This window comes from Perognathus longimembris, chromosome 2 (genome assembly GCF_023159225.1).
Source record: "Perognathus longimembris pacificus isolate PPM17 chromosome 2, ASM2315922v1, whole genome shotgun sequence".
NCBI classification, from domain to species: Eukaryota; Metazoa; Chordata; class Mammalia; order Rodentia; family Heteromyidae; genus Perognathus; species Perognathus longimembris.
Genome location: NC_063162.1, coordinates 119,473,594 through 119,500,591, shown reverse-complemented (window position 1 = coordinate 119,500,591; position 26,998 = coordinate 119,473,594). Strand labels below are relative to the sequence as shown.

The 26,998-nt window shown below is 39.7% G+C and overlaps 1 protein-coding gene and 1 pseudogene across 1 annotated transcript in view; one reads left to right on the top strand and one right to left on the bottom strand.

The window, feature by feature from the left end:
- Slc25a13 (solute carrier family 25 member 13) overlaps positions 1-26,998 on the top strand; it is a 178,651-nt gene that overhangs the window by 4,537 nt on the left and 147,116 nt on the right. Inside the window, exon 2 of the mRNA XM_048340063.1 lies at positions 26,448-26,501. Coding sequence (XP_048196020.1) covers positions 26,448-26,501 — 54 coding nt within the window. The remainder of the gene's footprint in view (positions 1-26,447; positions 26,502-26,998) is intronic.
- Positions 12,910-14,697, bottom strand: LOC125347026 (annotated as a pseudogene).

Sequence of the window (26,998 nt, the reverse complement as noted above, 5' to 3'; positions counted from 1 at the left end):
AGCACTGTCCCTGGCTTCTTCCCGCTCAAGGCTAGCACTCTGCCACTTGAGCCACAGCGCCGCTTCTGGCCGTTTTCTGTATATGTGGTGCTGGGGAATCGAACTAGGGCCTCGTGTATCCGAGGCAGGCACTCTTGCCACTAGGCTATATCCCCAGCCCTGAACTGCAGTTTTAAGTTAGAGCATGTTTGTATGAGTTCAGGTATGAGAGGTGAGAGTTATACTGGTGTAAAACTTGACATGAACCTACTTGGTAAACTTAAAGCATTAATAATTAAATTAAGGCACTAATAATAATGAAAACTTGGTCTATAGGTCATGTGTACTTGCTGCTGATTTCCCATTCTTGGATGAGTCATGGCTGTGGTCATTAACTCCGCTGGAACTGTATATTGTGATCTTTCTAGCATGTGAATGGGACTAGACAGAACACTAAAATGAAATGGACTTTGGACCTTTGAGAAAACCAAAACCTTAGCAGGGACTAGGTGTAATGGAAATATCCTACTATAAAGACTCTGGGAACCTGAGGAAAGGAGCCCATCTATTTCTGCGAGCCTGAAGGAAGACTTCTCAGAAATGGTGGTATTCCAGAAAGAATGGATGGGAAAGAGAACAGATCCAACCTAGTGATTAGAAATGGCAAATCAAAGGAAGGGTTATGAGAGCACAGAACACTTACTATATTTAGGGAGTTACACGTAATAAGTGCTTACTGGATTAAGCAATGCCTCTAATGGCTTCTCGGTGAGAATGTATCATCTCATATGGGTGAGGACTCTTAAATACCAACAGATGATGTGAGTGGCTTAAGACTTGATAATTAGAAAGTGATGGAGCTGAGATTCAAATGGTGATGACATTTGGGCTCTAGAGTCTTGCTCATTTGAATATGTTGTGTCTACGGTAGCAAGGTATGTCAAGAGTAAAACCTATCAGACCATGTGGGAGTTAGTTTAGGAGGGAAAGTTAGGGACCCCTTCATAAACCACACTTTTTTAGAGATTGCTTACTTAAATAGTGATTGCTATATGCCAGTTATTGCTATATGCCAAATAACTCAATTGGTTTCCATAATGCCAGCAAATAATGTACTTTGTGTTTTTGTCCTCATTTTACAGGTGATAAATTTTGGTTCTGGGAGGACCAGTATTGTCTCAAGGTTGAACAGTCAGTAGTCATTCAGCCTGGGTTTGAGCCAGTCCCCCTTCAGAGTCCCTTTCTATACTCTCTTCCCTCCCAGACCTTAAAAAGAATTCCTTCCATGTGCATAGGTACATGTTTGGGAATTCACAAGCCATTGATTATGGACATATGTATTTTCTGATCATTCCAGGCTAGCAGCTTTTAGCAGCTTTTGTCTTGGAACACCTTTGTCATTTAGTAGAGGCACCATTGCAGTGTTATTTGTGAAATGTATTACTATATTTTTTTCATCTTTCCAATCATATCATAAATCCTCACAGAACAAGAATTGTCATATACTTGTTTTCAAAACTGCTTTATTGAGATATAATTCACTTACCATACAACTCACACATAGAATTCATTGGTAGTATAGTCTCAGGGTTGTGTAACTGTTACCACTGTCAATCTTTGTAAAATGATTAACTTAGTATCTACTATTTTAGTTCTTGGGCTATCTGCTTAACTTTTGGGTTTTTCATATAGCTCACCTATAATAAAACTCTCCTCTGATGTTTATTATGAGGCTAAAATATAATTGAGTGGACTAGGATATATATCATGTGTCAGGTCTCCTCTCTCTTATGGAAGAAATGTTTGATGATAATAAAGCAGACCAGCTTGTGTTTGTGCTAGAAGTGAAGGAAAGAAATTCTTTGTTGTTTCTAGACTACCGAAATAACTGTCTGGAGCACAAGTTGCTCTGGTTCTGTTCATGTGTAGACATCAGGGTTTCTTAAATTGTTGGATTTCAATGGTCCTTGGAGTTTGTATAACACCATGTCTTTCAGTTTTTCTCCTCCATCCTGTCATCAATCAAGGGAATGGAATTCTGGGAAAATTTGCCATTGTTGCTAGTTCTCTAAACTTCTTTGCTTTGTACACTTTTCTGGGCCAGAGTTTTCCAGCCACTGGGATCACCTAGACAGGTGTGAAAAAGGTACTGAGGCAGGGATCTTACCCCACAGCCTCTGATGCAATTAGAATCTAGGGGAGCCTGAGCCTAAAGATTTCTTTTTTTTTTAAATCTTGACAACCACTGATCTAAACTATTTGCCTCAAGTGATTATTGCGTGGCTTTGTAGGATAAGAAAATAATTTATTGAGGTAGATGAGACATATGAGATAACAGAGGAGATAAATATCTGGTGTATAATTCAAAGGAGAGAGGAGTAGAGAGGACTTCAAGTTCTCTTTCAAGAAAACTTCTTTCAAGCTCTTCTTATGTCCCCTTGATGTTTAGGCATCAAAGTTAACACAGTTTATAATTATCCTAGAATGTAGGTTTTGCTATTAAAATGGGTTGGAAGCTTTTCTGTGCTCTTTCAGCTGTCTGGTTGCCTATGATCAGAGGAGAAAACATTGTCAAGGTTATGTCTGGCCCATGTTCTTGACTCCTTAACCAGTGTAATCGGTGCCAGTGTTCCTGACTTTAGGTCACCTGACCTTACATGAATTGGTCAGCAAGTAGAGGAATGGTTGGTGGTTGGGGAATACTGACAGGTCATGTGAAGTGTTAGAAAATAAAATGATGGCTATTGATTGATTGGTTTGTGGGTTTTAGAAGATTTCCAGAGGAGCCCTGACTTTCTTTCCTACTGCTTCTGCTTCTTCAGAAACCTTTGCTTCTGCTTTTCATTTGTCCTTCCTTTGTCTTGAACTAGTTATGACTTTGATGCCTGCAGAGCACTGTCCCTTTCATTTCTCCCACATGCCTTTTGCTGCCTCATGAGCGCCTAAATTTCATGCATGTTTGGTGATTTAGAGGTATTTGTGACCCTGGCACTGTGTGTTGGTTCTGTGGGTTGGAAAGTATGCCCTGTTGCAGTGATCCTGTGTGCTAAGCAAAGTACCACTGTCCCTGGTGCAAGCTTGTCCAACCAGATCCTCTTGCTGTTGTGTCCAGCTAACTCATTTAAGTGATGGCTATGTCATCTCTGTTTTCAAAATTAGAACTCATTCTGGTGGGTGATTTGTAGAGTGGTAGTCCAGCTTGTTGATTTGAAATGTTTAACAGAATACATACACTCATCTCTTTATTTTCTTGTGTAGTTGCACAAGTGAAGAAGAGGCCTGGATGGTTCCTTTTGGTGTTTGATGCTGACAAACATAGTGCAGTTTGCAGTATTGAAATTCTTAGCAATTCAACCTAAATAAGCCACTCTATTTAATGACTGTTATTAGGCTAGTAGCTTTGTCTTGATTTGCACAGAGTCAGTTTCCACATTACCATGAAAACTGTTGACTTGTTAGGAGGGTTAGATTTCATGATACACTTAGTGTTTATAGGGAGATATCTTTAGCATAAGATGTATGCAGTGCAATTTGTAAGAAAACTTTATAAGTAAATCTGATTTGAGCAGTCTCTTGTATCCCCAGTGACATGTTTAGTGGTTTTTCAGAATGAGACTTGGTGTGATTTGTGGATGATTATTCTTAGCACTGTCCTAGTGGGTAGAGCTTCTAGAGGACCTGTCCACCTGTGAGCTCGCTGTACTCTTATGTGGAAGAGGCTGCCATCCCTTAACCCCTCAACCCTAGTCAATAGCTCTGCTTAGTGGAAGACCTAGGCGCAGAAGGTAGGAGAACATGGGCCCTATTGCATTGTTGCCACTGATGCTGAAAAAAATAGGTAAGATTTGAACTTGTTCAGGCATTCAGTATCATCCTAATGCACATAGGAGTCATCTTCAATATGTGGTGATCACATGAAATAAAACATAGGAACGCATTTTAAGAATCATGAAATGTAATATGAGCATCAAAAGATGTCTGAAGGAGTCTGTGGGACATTTTTACTAAACTTCAAATGAGGGACAAATATTTGGCCTACCTGTATAAAACCTGGTGTGCCTCATGAATGAAGCTCATGACCAGCCATCATGGCTAGCCAGCATACTTGCTTCAGTAGCTCTGTTTTCCAAGTGCTTTGCTGGAGGTTTGCCATTGGATGTTTTTTATGTGTTCAGGCTCTAGAAGTATTGGCTTTACTGGGGAGCTTGTTAGAAATGAAGTGCATTAAACCTCATGAGGGAGCTTTTTCCTGGGCCTGGTAACATCTACATGAGATGGTGGGCATGTTAAATTTAGCATACTATGGCTTTGAAATTCCCGTTACCATGTAATTAAACTTAGTTATCTTTCTAAAATAAAGGTGTAATGCCTTTTTGGATTCATTATAAATTAGTCCAACTTTTTGCAGAATTAAATATACAGTGACAAAGTCCAGTTTAAATTTTAAGAGTCCTTAGTGTTTCTTTTGATTCTACCATTGGGCCCCGGTATTACTAAGAAGCATATTTCTGAAATACTATTTGAGAATTATATAAGAAGTTGTACTTCTCTTTATTTCTTTACTATTCCCCCACACTTAAAATTCCTGAAGATGAACTTCTGACTGTAATTGTGTCCTCAAGGTCACCTATGATCTCAGTTCTCATTCCTAGCCTCAGGTGATTGTCTCATCTGTTCCTATCATGCATGCTCATATTGAACTTTCTCATGATTGACCTCTTGCCTCTCATCTTTTCCTTTTCCTTTGCTGTCTTATCTTCCATGCATTGCCATCCTCTAGGACTCTTTCCTTCTCCCTCAGGTCCTGTGGCATTACCTCCCTTGAGAAGGGTGGCGGTACAGTGTCATTCTTCAGCGTGTACAGCACCTTTGAGCCCCAACCTGTTTCCAGATGTTTGGGAGGCACCTCCACTTCTGTGTTTCAGACATATTTTGAATGCTATTCACTTAGAGTTTGTCATTCCTTACTTCTAGCCCACAGTTTAACTTTGCTACTAAAGTTTTTGCTCAGTGAAATTGAGTGCCTTTTCTAGGCAGCCAGGGTAGTAGACAATAGATGGGTAAGTAATCCTGCTCCTCTGTATGTAAATTCAGTTCCTCATTATTAGATGTACCATCAGAATAGGCCCTACTCTGGTCTCCTTGACTTGGATTTCTTACTATTCTGCCCAGAACTGTCAAAGGAATCTTCTAGGATTGGTTCTTGTTACATTGAGAGTAGCAGAACTGTGCTTGTGTGTAGAGCACTTAACAGTCTTAAAAAATACATTCAAATATGTAGTTGACACCACCTATTGGTTTCCCTAATAAGAAATCTTTTAGACCTGTTTTCAAGAATCTCACAGATACAGAGAGTAAGGTATACCCAGGTAATATGTAGACCCAAACTCTGTTATTAGACCTTTATAATCATGTGTGAGGTATCAGGGAAGGTATGATAATGGCATTTAGCAGTTAGAAATTTAAGGATCACAGAGAGGTTATGCAAATAATAGCACCATTAGTTTATATTTATAAATGCTTATAAATGCCAGGCACTGTTCTAAGCACTCTGTCAAGTAATTTCATATTTATAACAATTCTGTGACATATAAGTGCTATTATTATACAGATGGAGACTCATTTGTACAGAATAGCTAACTTCTGTGAGGCATGGAGAGATTACATAGCTTATTTAAGGTACACAGTGTATAAATGGCAGGGGAATAGTTGGAACACAGGCAGCCTGACTAGAGCATATAACCACTTTGCTACATTGCCCTCATATTTTTATTGTTTTCCTTTTCACTGTCCTCTTAATTTACTTTGCTACACACTATGGCTTCTATTGTCAATAAAATAAAATTTAAACCCTTTAGAAAGCTAAATTCTCCTTGGTACTTTTCAACATTAGTTCACATGGATTCTCTGTCAGATTGTCACTGCAGTTTTAGGGCACAGATCTACCCAACCTATTTGACATCCTTGCCATAGAGCTGTGGCAATAGTACAGTAGGGAAAAAGCAAAAGCCTGCTTGTTTGTATATGTGTTTAACTTAGACCTCAGTTAGAAATAGGAATGGTTCCTGTTATTTCTTTGTATTGGTGGATAGACTTTAACATTTTAAAGCTCTTCTCATTAATTTTCTGTTTTCTCAGTTCTTGTTAGGCCCCATCAGAACATTAAAACACAGGTTATAAGATGCAATTCTTTCCATAGGTTTTTTTTTTTTTTTTTTTTTTTTTTTTTCTAATCAGGCTGCCTACAATCCACATGTGGCCTTTGGCTGATAAGTCTTGAAGTCATGTCAGTCTAGGGATTTTCTTATCCTTAGTTGTCATGTTTTTAGAAAGTTAGGTTTTTTTTTTTTTTTTTGTTTTTTTTTTTGCAGTTTATATCCTGAGGGAATTTGATCCTTTTCTCTGTAGTCCTCCACAGTTTGGACTTGGGCTACTTCTTAGTTCTCAGCAACTCTTGCCAAGTGGTAGTTCTAGAAGCTTGACCAAGTTAAGGTCTGCCTGCCTGCATGCCTGCTTCCCTCTCTCCTTCCCTCCCACCCTCTCTCCCCTCCCTAATATGGAAGGTAGAGAAGTAAAACGTGTGTGTGTGTGTGTGTGTAGTACTGGGGCTTGAACTCAGGGCCTGGGCACTGTCTCTTAGTTTTATTCTGCTCAAGTTCTACCACTGAGCTGTAGCTCCACTCCTGACTTTTGTTTTTTAGTTTAAAAATAAGCTTATTAAACTAACAAATATAAAATCTGGCAGATATTGTCAAATATCATGAAATACAGAATTATAACTTCTACAGAGAAGCAATATAAACTCAAAACATAAAATTCTCATTCATTGATTGGTCCTAAAAAGTTCTCATACATTATATTTTAAGTAAAAGTCCACAAAAACTAGGAAGCTAACAAACCATTTGTCATTTTCATAGTTTAACTTGCTTTCTATTGGCATTATGATACTCATTCAAAATGTTGAGGGCCAAGAACAGGCGATATATGACTGCATGTGACAGACATTCAAAGTGCAAACCTACAAATACCCATAAGACTATTAGGTGTGGCAATAACAGTGTCTTCAAAACTAAACCAAGGAATTTTATGTACATTTTAGCCTTTGGTGTCTGGCCTAACATGTTTCTTCTTTATATATATATATATATATATATATATATATATTATATATATATATATATATTTTTTTTTTTTTTGGCCAGTCCTGGGGCTTGGACTCAGGGCCTGAGCACTGTCCCTGGCTTCTTCTTGCTCAAGGCTAGCACTCTGCCACTTGAGCCACAGCGCACTTCTGGCCATTTTCTGTATATGTGGTGATGGGGAATTGAACCCAGGGCCTCATGTATACGAGGCAAGCACTCTTGCCACTAGGCCATATCCCCAGCCCCTGTTTCTTCTTTATAAAGACATCACTCGTTCAATCTACTAGTCAGAGTAAATTTATCTGAGCACATTTCCCATTAAACATGGATTGTCTACAGCCAATTCACATGAGGTAGCTGGGCTGTTTAATGACATTCTAGTGAAATTCTCATGACACATGGGAATCCTACATTAAGCATGCCATGAAACTGCCTCATCAATCTTCTAATCATTTCTTATCATCGTTGCCTCTATGTACGCCTGTGGACAGACATGCACAGGAGTTTAAGCCAATGAGACCCATGTGGTACAAGGGGACTGGTGTGGTTTGTGTGGACGGTAAAGGAAGAAAACACTGATCACTTAGAAGTGAGACATTTAATACAAGCAGGACACTGTTCCCATACTGCTTAGCTGAAAATATTTTTCACTCTAAACATGAAGTTACTCAAAGATTCAAAATTCACAAGAATTTTGAAAAAGTTTGCATTGCAGAGTAGTGGTATTTTTTTCCTTTTAGTTAAAGACTATCTAAACACTGGAGGAGAGAGATCAATGCATGCATTAACTGCACCAGAGAGGCACCATCAATGACCCTTAAATAATCATGCCCTGAAGTGTCCAAATGCAGCAGTGCAACAAAAAAATCATGCAAATGGTCCACAGGACTGTCTAGACAGAATGGGACTAGGAACAACTACAGGAAGGGTCCAGTGGACAGTAAGCTCATGGAGTTGTGGAAAGGACCTCTAATAACCTCGTAGTAGATAATTAGTGTTAAAAGATCATTAGACATCTAGTGAATACTTTATGTCAGTCCTATGAAACTGAAACCCCTGAGTAAGCAACTGCAGGTACAAAAGGTCATATGGAAGTAGAAGATAACTTCTAAATAAAGCACTCGACAGATACTTCACAGAGACAGATATGAGCATAATGGACAGTATCACAAAGTACCTCAACTCAGGCCCTTCAAGACCAAAAATAATCTTACTAAATAGAACAATGGCTTAAAAATGTTTTTCTTATGTATAAAGTGTATATTTATTTTTAAAAAGTTGGTAGTCTTTTAAAAAGAAATAAAAGAGGTGGAAGAGATAAACTGGTGTAAAACCTATAACTACTTAATGATTCACAAATGCACTGTTATATAACCAAATTCCTGAAGGGCATGGTAATTTAATTTAGTAAGAATATATAAAAACTAGTTTTCTACTAGACTGTTTCCATAATGCCCTATATCTTCTATTGCTCATGACCCTGTAATTTTCCCTTTAGCTTAATCAGATATTTCTTTATATATACACGATTTTTCATGACCAGAATGTTTCCTTTATAAAAACTTACCTCAGGTCACTCCCTTCACTTCAAATTTAATTCAGCATACTTTATTCATTGGTCCCTGCCACATAATGTCTTAACTTAAAACACTATTCTAAAGGCATAAAGTTGAAAACATTAACTTTGTGAATATGTCTGTGGAAATAATAATCAAAAGGAGAAGAGCACAAACTTTCCCAGTGGCAGACACCTAATCTCAGGTCATTTTTCGAAGTGCCATACATTACAGTATTCACCTGTTTGTGGTGACAAATGAAACCATTCATTCTGTACCAAGCTCCTGAGGTCTGGGTATGTTGGAGCCTGATGTTTTACCCAGGCCAGAAGTTACTGTTTTGGAAAAGAGGACATGGGGCTGAAGCCACGGCTCATTCGGTAGAGTCCCAGCAGCTCAAGTCCTGGTCTCTGGACTAACAAAAAACAAAATAAAGGATGACAGATGTGTATTCTGGTGGGAGTATTTTCAGAAAGGCTACATGCTAAACTACAGAATTCAGATATTCTCCCATTATGTTTTCGGTTTTTGTTTCTAACTGTATCTTGTTCCTTTTTTTTTTTTTTGTTTTTTCCTTTTACTGGGGACCAAACTCAGGACAGTGTACTTGCTAGACAAGTGCTTTGCCACTGAGTTACATTCCAGCCGGGTTACCCCATTATGAAGAGACAGTATTTAAGTGGATCAAGTAAATACTCATGCTTTCTAAGGAATAGTACACTTCTAGGCTAATTCTTGGAGCCTGTGTGCTCAACCTGGAATTTGCTGTAAGAGTCATCACACAAACACAAATTGTTTTCCATCTGAATGACCTCCAATTTAATGTAGCTTTTTTTTTTTTAAACCAGGGTTAGTTAGCCACCAAATTGGACTTGCTTTCAAAGAAGACTTGAAAAAAGATCATTGTTCAGTTCATCAAACACAGACACACAGATCTGTGTGTACAACTGGATTAACTCCTGCATGGGAAGTGATTCATAAGCCAATGTCACTCATTCATTTCTCCTAACATTTAGAACAAGGTGATTGATTATTCCATGAATAATCTCTTCAGGTTTTCCCTAAAGGTTGTGCTAAAAAGGGAACTCTTAAAAAACTTTTAAGCAAGGAGAACAAGGTGATTATTCCATGAACAAACATCTGTGATCTCTCTGTTGAGTAAAGAAAATTTAGGAATCTCAGAACCCTTGGAGGATTCTGAGAGGAATTCTTAAGTCTTTTCTCATTTTTACTTTCTTAGACAGTAACTGCAAGCAGGGTGTTGGTGATCATTGCCTATAGTCCTACTTACTCAGGAGGCTGAGATCTGAGATTTATGGTTCAAAGCCAGTCCTGGTAGGAAATTCCATGAGACTCTTTACAATTAATCACATACACACAAAGCTGGAAGTGGAGCTGTGGCTCAAGTGATAGAGCACTAGCCTTGAGTAAAAGAAGCTCCAGGACAGCACCCAGGCTCTCAGCTTAAGCCCCAGGACTGGCACCAAAAACAAACAAACAAACAAAAAAACACACAAAAAACAAAGAAAGAAAGAAAGAGAAACTGCAGGTCAATACCAATTACAAGTTTAAGTAAAAATGTAGATCCAGGAGGAAGCTCTGACTATGCTAAGGTTTAAGTAAGTTGAATTTGTTTATTATTTATGGATTAGGTCCAGTTTTAAGTTTGTTTGTTTTTTTTGCCAGTCCTGGGCCTTAGACTCAGGGCCTGAGCACTGTCCCTGGCTTCCTTTTGCTCAAGGCTAGCACTCTGCCACTTGAGCCACAGCGCCACTTCTGGCCGTTTTCTGTATATGTGGTGCTGGGGAATTGAACCCAGGGCCTCATGTATACAAGGCAAGCTCTCTTGCCACTAGGCCATATCCCCAGCCCTATTTTTTTGTTTTATGCATCTTAGGCAAACATTGTACTCTTGTGAGGAAAATATCTTTCAGAAAGTATTACTATTTTTCATAATACATGGAAAAGATGATGAGAAAATGAGACTTATTCAAGTTATCCATGCTGTTCTGCATAATTTTGTTTCCTATGATCCTACATAGTATTGAATGCCTCTTCCTCCAAAACTCCAGTCAAAACCAGCCAGGTAGTAACTAAAAACATGACATGGCCATGCAGAGAAGCTTTCCTTTTGTGTGCATTCCTAGTCTCAGCAGCAAAAACAAGGTATTTCCCACAGTACCCACATCTCCAAAAGACCACAGAAGTTCATCTGAGGTGACAGGGAGCACCAGCAGTTGCTAGAATGGCCATCGTTTACAACACAAGTCACTTCTGGTAAGCGCCCCTATTAATCACACAGTGTGTAGCCCATCCTCACTTAAGGGACTATGCCAAAGGTACAATACTACCCCAGACAGAGAGGATCCATAGGCTATTCTCACGGGAATTAGAGGAAGGTAACACCACAGACCTTAGAAGCTGCCAAGAGCAAATGCTAAAATACAATGTAATCAGCATCGTTTTAGCACCACGTTTCCTCTGTTCTTAAAATACATGTTGCTTTTCTAAGATTAAATACCTTCCAGAAGTTCTTACATGGATAAAATGTCAATTCCATCTTTTAAAAATTTAGTTTTTAAAAAACCTGTTTTATGAGGCAGGTTCTTATGCCTCTTAGCCTGGAACTGCTCAGTTCAAACATTACTCCTGTCTCTGTCTCTGAAGTAGCTTAGGATTTCAGATGTTTGCCCCACTCTACTTACTTCATTAAGCTGGGCTAAACAAATGCCCATTTGTTTAAAGGCAGATGAGACAAAATGAGTACCCCTCTCAACATGAAATTCTCTGCTAAGGAGAGGATTTTCCTGCCCTAAAATTCTGTGTCAGGAAGAGCATCTAGAGCAACTTCACATACCTGTGTTCTTCATAGGATATCACTTTCTGCTACAGGAAACCATAGGAATTCTCCTTTGCTTGGACTTTCCTCCCTGCTACCAGAAGTAGCCTCTAGAAGGAAAGGCACTCATGGCTTCTCTCCTATGCACATTCTAGGCAGCTTAGCCTGGGAGATGAAGGCCACAGTTTCGATATCATACTGTGTAGAAGAAAACCCACCCACAGTTGTTTGATGAAATACTTAAGTTGCATCTATAAACTCTGACATTATTTTAAAAGCTTTTGGAAATAAGAAACAGCTGGAGTTAGCATGCCTTGCACTGTTGGTCATGGAGTCCAGACTGAGGCGACAGCAGGTTGAGAGCCCTGGCACCTGAATGCTATGCCAAGGCCTACTGGCTGGGTGGTGATGCTGTTTCAATTAAGAATGCAGCCAAACTGGGCATTAGTGGCTAATATCTTTAATCCTAGCTACTTAGGAGGCTGAGATCTGAGGACTGTGGTTCAAAGCCAGACCAGGCAGGAAAGTCCGTGAGACTTATCTCCAATTAACCTAAAAAACCTAGAAGGTGCTTAAAGTGGTAGAATATCAGCTTTGAACACAAAAAGCTCAGGGACAGAGCTCAGAACCTGACTTTAAGCCCAAAGCCCCAGGGCCAGCACCCCCCCCCCCCAAAAAAAAATGCAGCTAAGTCAACCTATTTCATTTCTCTCTATTAACTATTTTCTACTTAAATGATAGCCTCCTATTTGAAAAATAAGGAGGACAAAGGAGGGAGGAGAGGATAGGGAAAAGAGGAGCCTGGGGCGAGGGCATACTACTCACAGCCCTGAGTCACAGTCCTTGTCTGTGTCCTCACAACTGCATGGTCACTTCATTGTCCATCACGAACACAGCTCTTCTCAACAAACAAAAGAGCCCAACAGAAGAGGCCACATGGAAGAAAGAAAGTCTAGGAATAGCAAGTTTTCATGTTGCCATTTGCTTCAACCAAGGGGCTTGCACTTCCTGCAAATATTCAATCTAATCTAAGGTGACTTAAACATACTATGAATTAATAGTCCTTCATACAGAATTTACTTGCTTTTGGCTTGGGTTTGGGTGGACTATCAAAACCGAGGACTAAAAGCAATACAAAAAATAATGTTAACAAATTCATTTGTCAAATCTGTTCTTATTATTTGCTATTCAAATCTGTAACAGCTATGATTTGGTTTCCAGTAGGCCTGTTGAACTGAAATATATAGCACCTTGAATTTTAAAGACACAAAACACACATGTAGTTTTGAAAATTATACATAAAAGCACTAGCTTTTGCCTGCTACTCTCCTATCCCCCAAGAAAAGGGTTTGGAGAGGGTAAAGCTGCTGTTGCAAATCAACTAGGGCAACACAACATTTTAACAAACTTTATTCCCTGAAGTTAGAAGTCGCTGTCCTGCAGCTGTCACACCACCTCATTAGACTCCAGCCCGTGAGCCTCGTATAAGGTGTCCAGTATGGCCAGCTGCTTTTCCATGGCAGGAAGGTAAAGGCTGAGGTCTCTCTGCATCCCAATACTGAATGCTTCCTTCTGGTGGTCGCCTTCTTTAATGGTTAGTGCAGCCACAAAATCTTAATAGGATGGAGCTGCCCTCAGAGCTAATGCAAAAACCCCTCGAACTACCCAGCTGTGGTGTTGCCGCAATGTTTTACCATATGCATTATTCAGGGCTGTCTGTATAATCTTTTCCCCATTTTTTACTTCAGTCAAAAATCCTTTAAAAAATTTTAAGACCTCTCTTCAGCCACAAGAGGGCTTCAGTAGCGGAGTTCCTGACCTGAGCTACATTGGCTTCCACCTCATGCAGCACTATCTTCTGGAGGGTAGTAAATTCTTCCTTGTTGGTTATGTATTTCTGATTTACTTTCTTAATATTTCCAACAAGATCCATTTTAACAGGAGCAAATACTGTAGGGCCAAGTTTGTCTAATACTGGAACCACAGCATAACACGATGCCAAGAATGCTTCTGTAGGAAGGCCACTATCTTCCAGAAGTTCATTGTCACTAAAGAAAGTACTAAATGGTACTAAAGAAAGTTGGGATAACTTCTTTGCCATCTTCCCAGCAGGATTCTGTCAAAAAACTTGAGTCTGATCCAGTCTGTGCCAAGTCATTGTCATGATTGCACAGGTTTTCCTCTTCATTGTTCTTCATTATGTTACCTTGCCCTGTTATATTATCCTCTGTATTTTCTTTACTTGATAGGCTGTAGTCTATCCTGCAGATTTCAAATACAAGGGACTCTCATTTTTCATTAGGATTTCTTCATCACCATTTATCTCCATATTTAAAGATCCATTTCCACATTTGTTCAACTCTATATGCCTTTCGAATGAATTATAAACTGGAACAATAGGATGTTTCATCTTGCTGGACTTGACCACAGCCAGCTGTGGTGATGCTGGAGGGGTTCGGTAGAGGAGCTCAGAGGTAAAAGCTGCATTTACAATCTGCATGCATTCTTTCAAGGTCTTCAGGAAGGTATTGCAAGTTAATTTGAGTAGAGTTCCCACATCAATTCCTTCCTCAGAATTAGAAATACCAGTTGTAGTGGCTTCTTTTGTTTTATCTACTTGCTGAACAAGGAGGTCACAGCAGAGTCTCAGTTCCGACATTTTGGTTTTTAAGTTTTAAGTGTTTTCAGCAAATTCTTTCTCCTTCTGGGTCCTACTGTCTGTCAGGCAAGCCTTGGCTGACCCCCGGGCCACCAGCCACCACTGTCTCTCAGCCACACTTCTGGCCTTCAGGTAGAAATACTGTTCCCCAGGGATTATCAGGTCCATGCGAGTGTTATCTACAGAATGAACTTGAATTTCACAGACAGCAATTTGGATGCACCCCTTGTAACCTTTCCAAGCATCTTCAGGGGAATCATAATAGGACAATATTCCCCCACAGAGAAGGAACCATCGAGGCTGCCAACCGCTCAGGTAGTTGGTCCACTTGTACAGCACCCCCTCCATGGCGTCCGCCGGCCCTGGGCCTGCTCCGCGCCCCAGGCCGCATGCCCACACCCGCCGGCCCCCTCACTGGCCCTGGGCCTGGGAGGCGTCTGACTCCGACTGCAGGATCATCGCCCGGCGAGGCCCAGATGCCCATGTCCGGCGCCCGGGCCCGGTGCGGGGACGCCCGGCCCGCCTCACATCCTTGGCCCGGGGGAGGAGTCACCGCGATGGCCAGTGGCGGCTGTGGCTGCGACCGGCTATCAGCCAGCGTGGCTGGGCCGAACCCGCTGCCCACGAGGAAGCCAAGGCGCTGGGCGGGCCCGGCCGGGTGGCAGACTTTTTGATGGTTACTTGGAGCTATGAGTCTCATAAACATTCCTATCTGTCTGGGCTGCCTATGAAACTCAACCCTCAGATTTTAGCTTCCCGAATAGCTAGGATTATAGGCATGAGACATTGGCACCAAGCTGAAAACTTAAAGAATACCTTTGCCAAAGAATGCTACCTACTAAATAGTAAGAGGAATTCTAAAATTAGAAGAAGTGGCGAAAGTATTTTATATGCTTTTGAGGCATAATTGATTCAGGCAAGGATGGTTAGTGGATGCTTAAACCTTTAGGCAAATGATTGTTGCAATTTTGTGTGCCAGTAGCTCCTGCCTGTATTCGCAGCTATTTAGAAGGCTGAGATCTCTAAGAATAAGTTTCTGGGCAAGAAAAATCCATGAAACTTTTATCTCCAGTTGAGTAACAAAAAGCTGGAAGCTGTACTGTGTTTCAAGTGGTAGAGTACTAGTCATGACCAAAAAAAGGAAAAGCTAAGGGACAGCAAAAGGCCTTGAGTTGAAGTAAGCCCCAATATCAGCTACACACAGAAAAACATTGTTGCAATTCAGAGTATGAACCTATAGATGACTTACTAATTACAAGCGAAAACTATCTTCATGGAGAGATTGATTTCAACCAATTGATCATCTATAGGGATAACTGCCATTGTGTACCTGGTAACTTGTGGCCACAGAAAGTGATTTTAGTAGAGCATTTGTCAAAAGTGTTTCCTTGGGATTTTAATCATGACAAATCAATTAGATAACACAGAAAGTGAGACATTTGATAAGATCTCTGGGCTGATTTAAAAGATATCAATGCTATGAATAGAACATTCTGAAAAGAAAGATAGTTTCCCCCCCCCCCCCCGCCCCCCAAAAAAGACATGAAACTAAATAAATACTTGAACCTAGATACAAAAGGGATGAATGAATTGGTCCACTTGAAACCATCATATATCAAGTGATACTGTATTAGTTTCCTAGGGCTTGCTCCTATAACAAAGTGACAAAGACTAGGTGGCTTACACAGCAAAAATGTATTCTTCCTTACAGTTTTGGAAGCTAAAACTCTTGAAATCAAGATGTCAAAAAGTGCTGGCTTCTCCTGAAGCCCCTTGCCTTGGCTTGTTGTTGGCTAGTTGTCTTCTTCCTATATCTTCATGTGGTTCTGTGTCAATACTCTAATTTCTAATTTTTGTAAAAGTACTAGTTATAACAAACTCATTTCAGTTTAGTAATCTCTTTAATGACCTTCCTTCATATACAGTAAATTACATTCTCTGGTTAGGATTGTAGGAATTTCAATGCATGAATCTGAAGGAACACAGTTTAGCTTGTTGCAAATATTGAACCATTTTAAATCATGTTGGGTGAGGTATTGAAGTATTTCTAAGTTGAATAGCCCTTGCTGTTTGTTTTGTTTCCTAGTAGCCTGTGGACCAGGGACCTTCTCTAGATTTACATATCCTGAAGAATATCTATTGTGTATTGTTTAGACAATTTTTTTTTTGTTGAATTGTCCATTAATTTGGCATGCCACCCATAGCAAAGTGAATGGGGGAAGAAAATTTTCTGTTGCATGTTTATGGTTTGTTGGAATTTTTTTTGTCTAATAGGCCCTTTACCCACTTCCCTCTTTCCCCAACCCAAATAGGTAATCATTTTGGAAAGACTTGAGCAGGTTATACATGAGTAATGTTCGAGGGAGGGTCAGCTGCTGAGTAGATCTTGGCAGGGGTTAGGTATACCTTTGTAAGGTAGACTACTTTCTACTTGTCTACCTGCAAGTCTACTTTTCTGTGACTACAGAAATTCTTCTTCAAATGAAGGTGCCTTGAGAAATGATTTTGATTAGGAAACCCCAGCTGCACTGCAAGGCACAATCCTCAGCAAATTCTAAGCTATACTTGGTCATAGGTGGCTTGAAAGATAAGTTGTGATGGTTGATCTCCAATTTGACCTTTCTTTGTCTAATGGCCAGGAGTTTCATTCACTTCTAAGCATTCATATACTCATTTTCTTGCCAGTTGATGTTGAACTTAGTTGGAGAATTTCATCTTCTTTTCATTATCTTCCATTTCAATTTATGGAAATTTCTGTTAGCCCTTTTATCATGTCCATCAGTTGCATGAAGATATCCAGTCATGACCTTTTGCCTGATTTTCTATTGGGTTATTTACTCATTGATTTGTTCCAAGAGGACTTTAAAATCAAGAACCTTGCTCCATTGACCTGTCTGTTTGCTTAGTTATTTTTCCCTTCAGTTGTTTGATGTTTAACTGATTTCATATTCATTTTATGTTAGTCATTCTTTTTCTGTATGGCTTCTGGGTTGTGTTATATTTAATAAGCTTCTCTACTTAATATTACATAAGAAATGTCTTTCTGATTCTCTCTTGCATCTCTCTGTCTCTATCACATACACCCCCATCCCCCTTTCACATACATAAAAGGTAGCTGTTTGTCATAAAAGGTAGAGATTTAGTTAAATTTTGTTGTTCAATCTTGGACATTCACTAGCTTTCATTAGTGCCCTATCTTCAGCCCGTGTGATTTACCGTCATGCAGACTAAATCTGCATGGAGTCTTAAGAGAAAATCTGATTAGCTAAGTAGGCCCAGAGATCCTTCCCCAGTGCTCAGGTATCTTCTGCTGACTCATTCCTCTGGGCTGCTCTGATCATGAAAGGGCATTAATAATCATGCCAAGCATGATACTGCTAGATTCTGTCCTAAGCATGGGATTTCATTCCATATTTCTCTCTCTTTCTCTGACATAGGGTCTCAGTGTAGACCAAGCTGCCTAGAACTCCAGACCCTCTTGCCTCAGTCTCCTGCATGCTGGTTTTATGGACATGTGCCACCTCTCTCTCTCTCTTTCTCTTTCTCTCTCTCTCTGTGTATGTATGTATGTGTGTGTGTCTTTCTCTCTTTCATTTTGCTTGTCTTGAGGCTTGAACTCAGGGCCTGGGCCCTGTCCTTGAGCCTCTTTGTACTCAAGGCTACACTTGAGCCACAGCTCTACTTCCAGCTTTTTTCTGAGTAGTTTATTGGAGGTAAGAGTCTAGCAGTCTTTCTTGCCTCAGCTGGCTTCATATCATGATCCTCAGATCTCAGCTTCCTGAGTTGCTAGGATTTCAGGATTGAGCCAACAGCACCCAGCTTCTTGCTTTCTCTTTTGTAACAAGTAAGGATATAAGAGACCATGTTGCTGGTTAGCAATAGGGCCAGAGTTTAAAGCTCATAAAATAGGTATAAATAATACATTAGGAGGAGAATCTTATTGGGGGAAAAAAATTAAGAGGAAGAGACATTTGACTTTATTTTTGAAAAAATAGAGTTTTGTAAACTCCTGTTATGGAAATTTCCTATCATGTAAAAAAATGAAATAGAGTGAACCTCTGTTTTACTAACTAGTCAGTTGAAATATCTGTTTATGGCCAATGTTCTTTTATTCATATTACATTTTCTTGCCTCCCATCTCTTATTTTTCAAAAGCAAATGCTAGATATACTGTTGTGTCTGTAAGTATTTTATTTTTGTACCTCACTAAATTAAAGATTTTTAAAATTTATGTTTTTTTTCTGTAGTTCTGGGGATTGAATCTAGGGCCTATGGAGCTCTGCCACTAAGTTATATCTTTAGTCTTCATAACAGAAAATTGTCCTAAAAAGCATAATCACAGTGACATTATCACACTTGAGCATATAAAGTACTTTTTCAGTATCTTTGTACATTTATTCTATATGCATTTTCCTTATTTCCATTATTTTTAACAGTTATTTTGAAATTGTAATGAAAACAAGGCACACGTTACAATTAATTGATGTGTGTTGGCCTCCTCTTCTCCCTCCCCTTCTTCTTTCTTGCTGTCTCTACTGGGGTTGAACCGGAGTTTGAGCGTAGTGATTGGTCACATGTACTCTGTCATTTCAGCCATACCTCCACCTTTTTTTGGCCAGTCCTGGGGCTTAAACTCAGGGCCTGAGCACTGTCCCTGGCTTCTTTTTGCTTAAGGCTACCACTCTGCCACTTGAGCCACAGCACCACTTCTGGCCTTTTCTATATATGTGGTGCTGCTAAGGAATCGAACCCAGGGCTTCATGTATAGGAGGCAAGCACTCTTGCCACTAGGCCATATTCCCAACCCCACCTTTTTTCTCCTTTAGTTTTTTTTTTTTTTTTTTTAAATAGGGCCTGTTTTTGCCAGGTCTGGCTTCAAACTGTTATCTTCCTACCAATCTCACTCTTACCAAGGTACACACATTTCTAGCTTGAATATGTAAGGCTTCATAAGAGTGAGATGTGATTTTGCCAACCTTTTGCCTGGGTCGGATTTGAACTGTGATCCTACTGATCGCTCCTTCCTGAGTAAATATCAGGCCTTTGCTTTCTCTTGATCTGTGTTTTCTTGTCCTCTCAGTCTCATGCTTGCTTTCTTTTCCCCTGGAAGGCAGTGTAACATAATGGTTGACATTTATTTTGTGTTTATATAATGGCTCTGCTACTTGCTTGCTATTTAACTTGAGCAAGTTGGACCTATCTGTGCTTCAATTTCCTTATCTACCAAAAGGGCATAGTGGTAGCTACTTTTGTGTGCTCTTGGGAGGGTCATTGTGCTCTTTTTTTCAAAGTTTAGAAGAGAGACATGACTCCCATACATTTTATTAATGCTAGCTGTAGATATGGAGTCAAGGACATTGCTCAGTGTCATGGAAAAAGTGCCTGGAACATGGGAGAGGGTGCAGGAGGGCTCAGGCGAGGGAAACTCTTTGGGATGGGGCTCCTGGCTGTGCAGAGAGCTCCTCTTTTTATTATTACTTCAATGAGATGAGGTTGATGCCTTGCGGAATTTTGAACAGGTAAGGTATTATTTAGTGGAAACAACTTTTTTATTATTCTTTCACTTCAAGCTTTCTCTTTCTCAGTATTTATTGATGTACCTATTCTCTCTCAGAAGCCATTTTAACTTTTTATGGCATTATCTGGGCTCCAGCAACTTGTGATCTCCTAAGTAGAGCCTTTCAGCACTTTATAAATATGTCATATACTTTTTATATTCCTTTGTTCCTCACTAGGAACATGCATTCCACATTTCAGAACAGCATAGTTTTTATTCCTTTAGGGAGCAGTAGTAATTTGACACTTGCTAATATGTAACAAATTACATTGGGAGCAGTAATTATAATTGTAGCTGGTTCCTAATTATACTGTAACCTTGATGCTTAAAAAAAATTGAGACCAAGTTCAGTATATAATACTAGAAAGCAATATTCTTCATTAAGCACTTCTTCCTTTTATTGAAGTACAGACATTTATGAATCATAATGCCAAATCAAAAATAATTTTTAATGGTATTACTTAAAATGCTCATGGCACATCAGAAGAGCTTTATACTATCCTTGTCAAATTCTAGGCACATCTTGTAATGTAGAGTTACTGGGGCTTGAACTCAGTGTCTGGGCACTATCTTAAATTTTTCACTCAAGGCTAGCCACAGCTCCAGTTCTTGTTTTTTGCTGGTCAATTGGAGATGAGAGTCTCACAAACTTTCCTGCCTGGGCTGACTTTTGAACATCAATCTTCAGATCTCAGCTTCCTTCAATTGTAATTAGCCTCAAAATCACCTGAGTCTTTTTAGAGTCTGAAATGTCTGAGCTTCCACATCTGAAAAGCAGAAAATATTAATGACTCTTTACCCTAAAGAGTTTAAGTGATGTTTAAACAATGTCTAATACAAAAGTTTTAGTACCAGGCTTAGTGGTGGTTGCTTTAACCAGTAATAAATTATGCAAAACTGCACTTCTGTGACCCCCTAAACTCCAGCAGAATTATATTCTTAGGTTCTCCTCTACTGTACCTTGTGATAGCATGTATTATCACATAATTTGTACCAGCCAGTTATTGCTAAATCTGTTATTTCCCCTTGGGACAGTGTCTCTGGCTTATCTGGCGTTGTCTTCTCAGTGCCTGGCAGTGGACCTGGTACACTGCAGCCTTCCTGTAGGTGATGGTGTTGCATGCATGGAGCATCACCAGCAAATGCAGTTGTTACCTGGGGTGGGACAGGTGTTTTTTGTTTTTTTCCTTAGGGGATATTTCGCAGTGTCTGGAGACTTTGTGATTATCATAATTTGATGGGGGGGGGTAGCTGGCTATGGGCATCTGGGGGGGTAGAGAGTGAGGGTGCTGCTCATTCTCCACTGCACTGGATATTGCAACAAAGAGTGATCACTGTACCCTACCACCAGCATTGAGAAATCTGGGCTAAGACAGTCTGACCACTGGGGCTGTGACCTTGTGGAAAAGGCATGGTTAATAGATCAACCTGTATTTGGCCTGCATTTGCCTCAATAGCAAGGAAAAGAATGAGCCTGCTTTAAGGGTTGTATGGAAAGGAAGATTACACAGGTATATACCTAGGGTCATTTTGATGGTTTCAGCAACCTACCATACTCTGACCAGTTTTCTGGGTTGGAGGAAAGTCACACATTTTATTAACAAGTTTCTTCTCTCCCCACCCTCCCCAACTCAATTCCTAACTTTTCTTGCATGTTAGAATACAAACAAATGACTTCAGCTCTGCTAATCAGATGCTCACATGCGAGATTTTGATTAGGTAGAGGGCAGCCTGACAATGCAGGATATATGTGAGGTTTTCATTTCAATTTGCCTGATAAGCAACCTTGTTATAGGAACCAAGGTGAACTTTTTGCCAAGTCATTCTCTGGTGGTTTTGGGTAACACTGGTAGAACTTTGGCTTTGGCTAATTGTTTACTTTTCCTGATAAAATGATGTTCATTCTATAGCATTTTAATAATGTTTTTTCTTATCCTGTTATCTTCAGTTCTCTCATTCTAAGTTCAGTTTATGTTGGACCGCTTCACCTTCCAAACATGTCTGTGATTAGTAATGTCATGTGTTTCTTCCATCTTACTATTTTTGTTTGATGAAAAACATCTGATATTGTTATCAAGCTTGTCAGTTTAAGACTTACAGATCCTTAAAAAAAAATCCTAATGGTTGCTGGATAATCTTCTGAACTAGGTAGGGTACATTTTATTATTATATGCTCATTTACATGTGAAGAATGTAGAACTCTGAGATGTTAATTGATTCTCCCTGGGCCACCATATATAGTGTGGCCCTAAGTCCTCTCTGCTTCCCTGTGCTCATGTCAACAGGAGCAAGTATCTCTGAGGGTCACTGTGAGGATTTGAGATCTTAAACAAAATACAACTATTATAGAACAGACTCAAATTGTCTCATCAGTTTTTTACTCTTGGGAACATTTACTGGACTGTTAGCTGTAGCTTAATGACAATACTATAGAACCCAAAATTAGGGTTAGTTTAAAGCAGCTAAAACACCACCATTCATTTCCGAAACTGACATACTCTACTGCTTAATACTAGACTTTTAATGATGGTGGGTTTTAGATGTTTAATTTTAAAAAAATTATTTATTTATTGTCAAAGTGATGTACAGAGGGGTTACAGTTTCATACATAAGGGGATGTATACATTTCTTTTTTGTGGCTTTTCTTTTTTTAATTATTGTTTCTTTATTGTTAAAGTTATGTACAGATGGGTTACAATTTCACACGTAAGGCAATGTGTACAGTTCTTTTTTGTGGCTTTTCTTTTTTTAATTACTATTTATTATCAAAGTTATGTACAGAGGAGTTACAGTTTCATATGTAAGGCAATGGGTACATTTCTTACCCAACTTGTTACCTCCTCCCTCATTTCCGTCCCCTCTTCCTTCCTCCCCATGAGTTGTACTGTTGGTTTACAGCATATAGTTTTGTAAGTATTGCTGTTGCATTGGTTTGTCTTTTATCCTTTGTCTCTCCATTTTGATGATCCTCTTCCTTTCATAAAAAACAAACCAGAGTTAAAGGCAACATACATAATAGCCTACTAAATTCTTCTGATAAACATCTGCAGCACTCCTGAGATGACCTGCTTTTGTTAACCCAGTGGGTTAACATTTGTGGCATCTGGTGCTTTATAAGTAAGCTGTTGAGTGAGATGAACTTTTGAGGGTTGATTACCCAGAAGTGTTGGGGCTTGAAGAATGCTTAACATAGTGTCATATCTGTATACTAATTTATAATTTAGTAACCTTTTGCATAATTACTGCTTTTGACTTATTAGGGCCTAAGGAAACTAGCATAAGGGATGAGTGGCTCACTGGTTTCAATAAAAAATGATTTTCTTAAATTTGAATAGACACCTCTTTCTTTTTTTCCCTTAGTTAATGGCAACTGTGTGGTTTTAGTGAATTCCAAACTTTCCTTTGCAATTACTGATTGTATCAGTCAAGGTTCACTTGCAAAGAACAGAATCCACTATAGCTGATTTAAGCAGAGAGAGATTTATTACAGGGTATTAAATGGCTTACAGAATTTGTTGGGAAGGTGAAGAAACAGACTTGAGGTTGAGTTCTCAAGAATAACTTTCAGATCCTCACCACAGAGCAGACCACCAAGGGAGCAGTGGTCTGCTCCCTGTGCAGTCAGGAGAGCACTGTGGGATGCCTAATGGGGATGCTTCAGGGCCATACTACCACTGATATATGAGGGTGGGAAGGTGCCTCAGGAAAACACTGCATCAGTGGTGCCTGCTGTCAAAGCAGCAGGGAGTGTTCCCAGCTTCTAAATCTTTGCTTTCCAGTCTCACCCTACTTCAGTTGATATCACCTGGTCGTGTAGCTAGCTGCAAGGGAGTCTGAAAGTATAGTTATACTGTCCAGTATCTGCAGTACAGGGAGAGGGGGGAAGAGTGTGGGTCTCAGATGCTGAGTTGTTAGATTCACGTCCAAAAGTAGTTCAAATTACATGTTTGAGCTTCTGTTACTTAAAGTAACCTTCTTAATTACAATACTGAGTGGACACTCTAAACTGGGAGTCTTGACTTCTATAGGTCACTGATTGCATTGTTTTTTACTTGAGCTCTCCTCCTGTGCCTAGACCCTGGGTGAGTTTTAAAGTGAATACACTTTTTTTTCCTTCACAGTTGGTGTGGGTCACAGAATGTACATTTTGAGTTGTGCTGTGGAATTCAGGGCATGGGTTCACTCTGGACTAGTACTACTGGGGGAAGGTTTTGCAGTGTGCCTGACAGAGAAAACTGTTATGGGATGTGGCATTCTAATAGACCAAAGAGTTCATTTTGTGGGCCATTTGTTTTGATTTTAAAAGAAAAATCAACTTAAAATATCTGTATTTTTAAAAGAAATGTCACTAATGTTACCAGGTACCAGTGGCTCATGCTGTAATCTTTTTTTTTTTTTTTTTTTTTTTTGCCAGTCCTGGGCTTTGGACTCAGGGCCTGAGTACTCTCCCTGGCTTCTTTTTGCTCAAGGGTAGGACTCTGCCACTTGAGCCACAGTGCCACTTCTGGCCTTTTCTATATATGTGGTGCTGAGGACTTGAACCCAGGGCTTCAGGTATAGGAGGCAAGCACTCTTGCCACTAGACCATATCCCCAGCCCCTCATGCTGTAATCTTAGCTATTCAGGAAACGGATCTGAGGATTGAGGTTTGAAGCTAGGCTACATAGACAAATAAGAGAAACTCTTATCTCTAGTTAACAAGCAAAATGTTAAAAGTGGAGGAATGTTAGAGTTCCAGACTTGAGTAAAACTAAAGGAGAATAAGATGTTCTGAAGTCACTTTCAGTACCAGCACAAAGTGTTACTTATGGACCATTATGAGGTATGGAGCTCTTAACTGTGGAGGAAATTTTCTACTTTGAAAGAGGGAGGGCTGTTGGTTGTAGCTACCTAGGAGGCTGATGTCTGCGGATCACGGGTTCAAAGACAGCCCAAGGGGGCTGGGGATATAGCCTAGTGGCAAGAGTGCCTGCCTCGGATACATGAGGCCCTAGGTTCGATTCCCCAGCACCACATATACAGAAAACGGCCAGAAGCGGCACTGTGGCTCAAGTGGCAGAGTGCTAGCCTTGAGCGGGAAGAAGCCAAGGACAGTGCTCAGGCCCTGAGTCCAAGGCCCAGGACTGGCCAAAAAAAAAAAAAAAAAAAAAAAAAAAAGACAGCCCAAGGAAGGAAAGTCTTTGATATACTTACTTTAATTAAGTACCAAAAAGCTAAAAGTGGAGGTAAGGCTCAAGTGGTAGGTACCATCACTGAGGGAAAAGGTTGGGAGAATGCCCAGGCCCTGATTTGAAGCTCAAGTAATGGCATGAAAACAAAAGAAGGGAAAGGGGAGGGGGAGGAGAGGCTGCACTTGTTTCACTTCCTTCCAGAAGTGTTCATTCCCCATCTTTCTTGGAGACATGGAAGCAATTCTGAGGCTTTGAGCTCAGAAGTTTCACTTACATTAGTTAAATTGGTTAGTAGTCTTATTTTTTCCCCTCCTTTACAGAACAGCAAGGACACTAACTAGTGCAGGATTTTGAGAGAGATTTTGAGGATTTTTCTCATGACAAAAAATAGCATTGTTGGTTACAGGTAGTCAGCTGATGTGAAAAGTTATCAGTCAGTCTTTGGGAATCAAGGTGACCAACCAACTTGTTTCAGAAAGACTACATCTCCCATTTCAGTGATTAGTTAATAAAATTATTCCTGACAGTGTCAGGCCAATGAACTCTAGCAGTTCCACATGAGGGACAGAGAACCCATTGTTCAAAGATCTCAGAAGAGCCTTTACAAGCTCTTAGAAGAGATTTAGAACAATTTGCATAAATCTCCCCATGGATAACACCATGGTTCCAGTGTTGGGGTGGTTCCAGGAATCCCTCCTTGGCTGTATCATGGGGCAATGCTGTGCTTGGTGAGAATTCAGTCTCATGACAGTTTTTGCCAGCAGGATTGGGCGATGGGACACTGAATAAACCCACTGTTTGATTCCACATAAGGGCTCTTTTGTGTTGACTGGGGCAGTCATGTTCAAGTTTGTCTTGCTTATTTCCCAGTGATGTTTTTGGACTTTGTGTCCTGGAGAATTAAGCACAACACCTATTCTGAGCTAATCTGTCAAATTTTAACACATGGAAGGTAACCTCAGCCCCATATATTTTTAGAATGTGAAGAATAATAGCTATATCCTTGGAGACTTCTAGCTTATTAAATAAAAAGTAGGGGGAAAGGAGATGACCCTGGGCATACCTTACCTGGTAGCTAGGTATGTATGCCTATTTACGGTAGAACTGTGGGAAGTAATTCCCTTTGGTTCCTTAATATGATGTGCCTAGCTCATTCATATTTCTTTAAGAAACATGCTCTCTTGTAAAGTTAGCAAACTGGCTGGCCTTTACTATTTAAAATTCCCTTGTGAAAGGGTATAGCTTCCATTGCAGGGTAGTGAAAAAAATGCTGTGCATAAAACTCAAGTTTACTTTTTCAGTATCACTGGGTATTGAGAATGTTAACTACTTATTGTTTCTTGCACAGGCTATTATCATTCTAGAAGCTGTATATGGAATCACAGTTAAAATCTGGGGAATAGCTTATGCACTGGGACAATTTGGTGCTTTAAGAACAAAATTGAGATCTATTAATTTCTAACCTGAAGTTTGTTTTTCTTTAGTCTGCTAGTTTTATTTCAGCTATGTTCTAATAATATAAACATTTTTATGTTTATTTCTAGGTGGCTTTAACCAAGAGAGCAGATCCAGCTGAACTCAGAACAATATTTTTGAAGGTCAGTATAAAGGAATCTATTTTGTTTCTTATTTCGTTTGTGTTCTATAACATTAAAATATTATTTCAGATAACTATTCTATTGTTATATAAAAATCCTCAGAAGTACCTTTTGTGTATAACTTAAAGGATTCCTTTGCAATTCTAACTTTTAAAAAATGTACAGAAAATATGTAGGCAGTTGTCTGTGATGGCAGCATGCTTTACATTTTAATGTCTTTCTTTTCACATAAGGCCATGTACTGAATGGGAGTTACACTGAGATTTAATTTTGCAACTCATTTACGTCTTCACAGTTGACCTATATAAAATGATGATTATATTTTCTTTTCCTAAGTTTAAAGCTCTTTGTCAGCATCCTGGTAATCCTTCGTTCATCCAAGGTGGATTCCCCTGCCTCTCTGATGTCCCTGTTGCTACCATGAGAGCTTTTGTCATCTTCTTAGGGGTGATGTCTGTGCGGAGGGCTCTGTGTGAAAGTCTTGATGCCAGAGCACA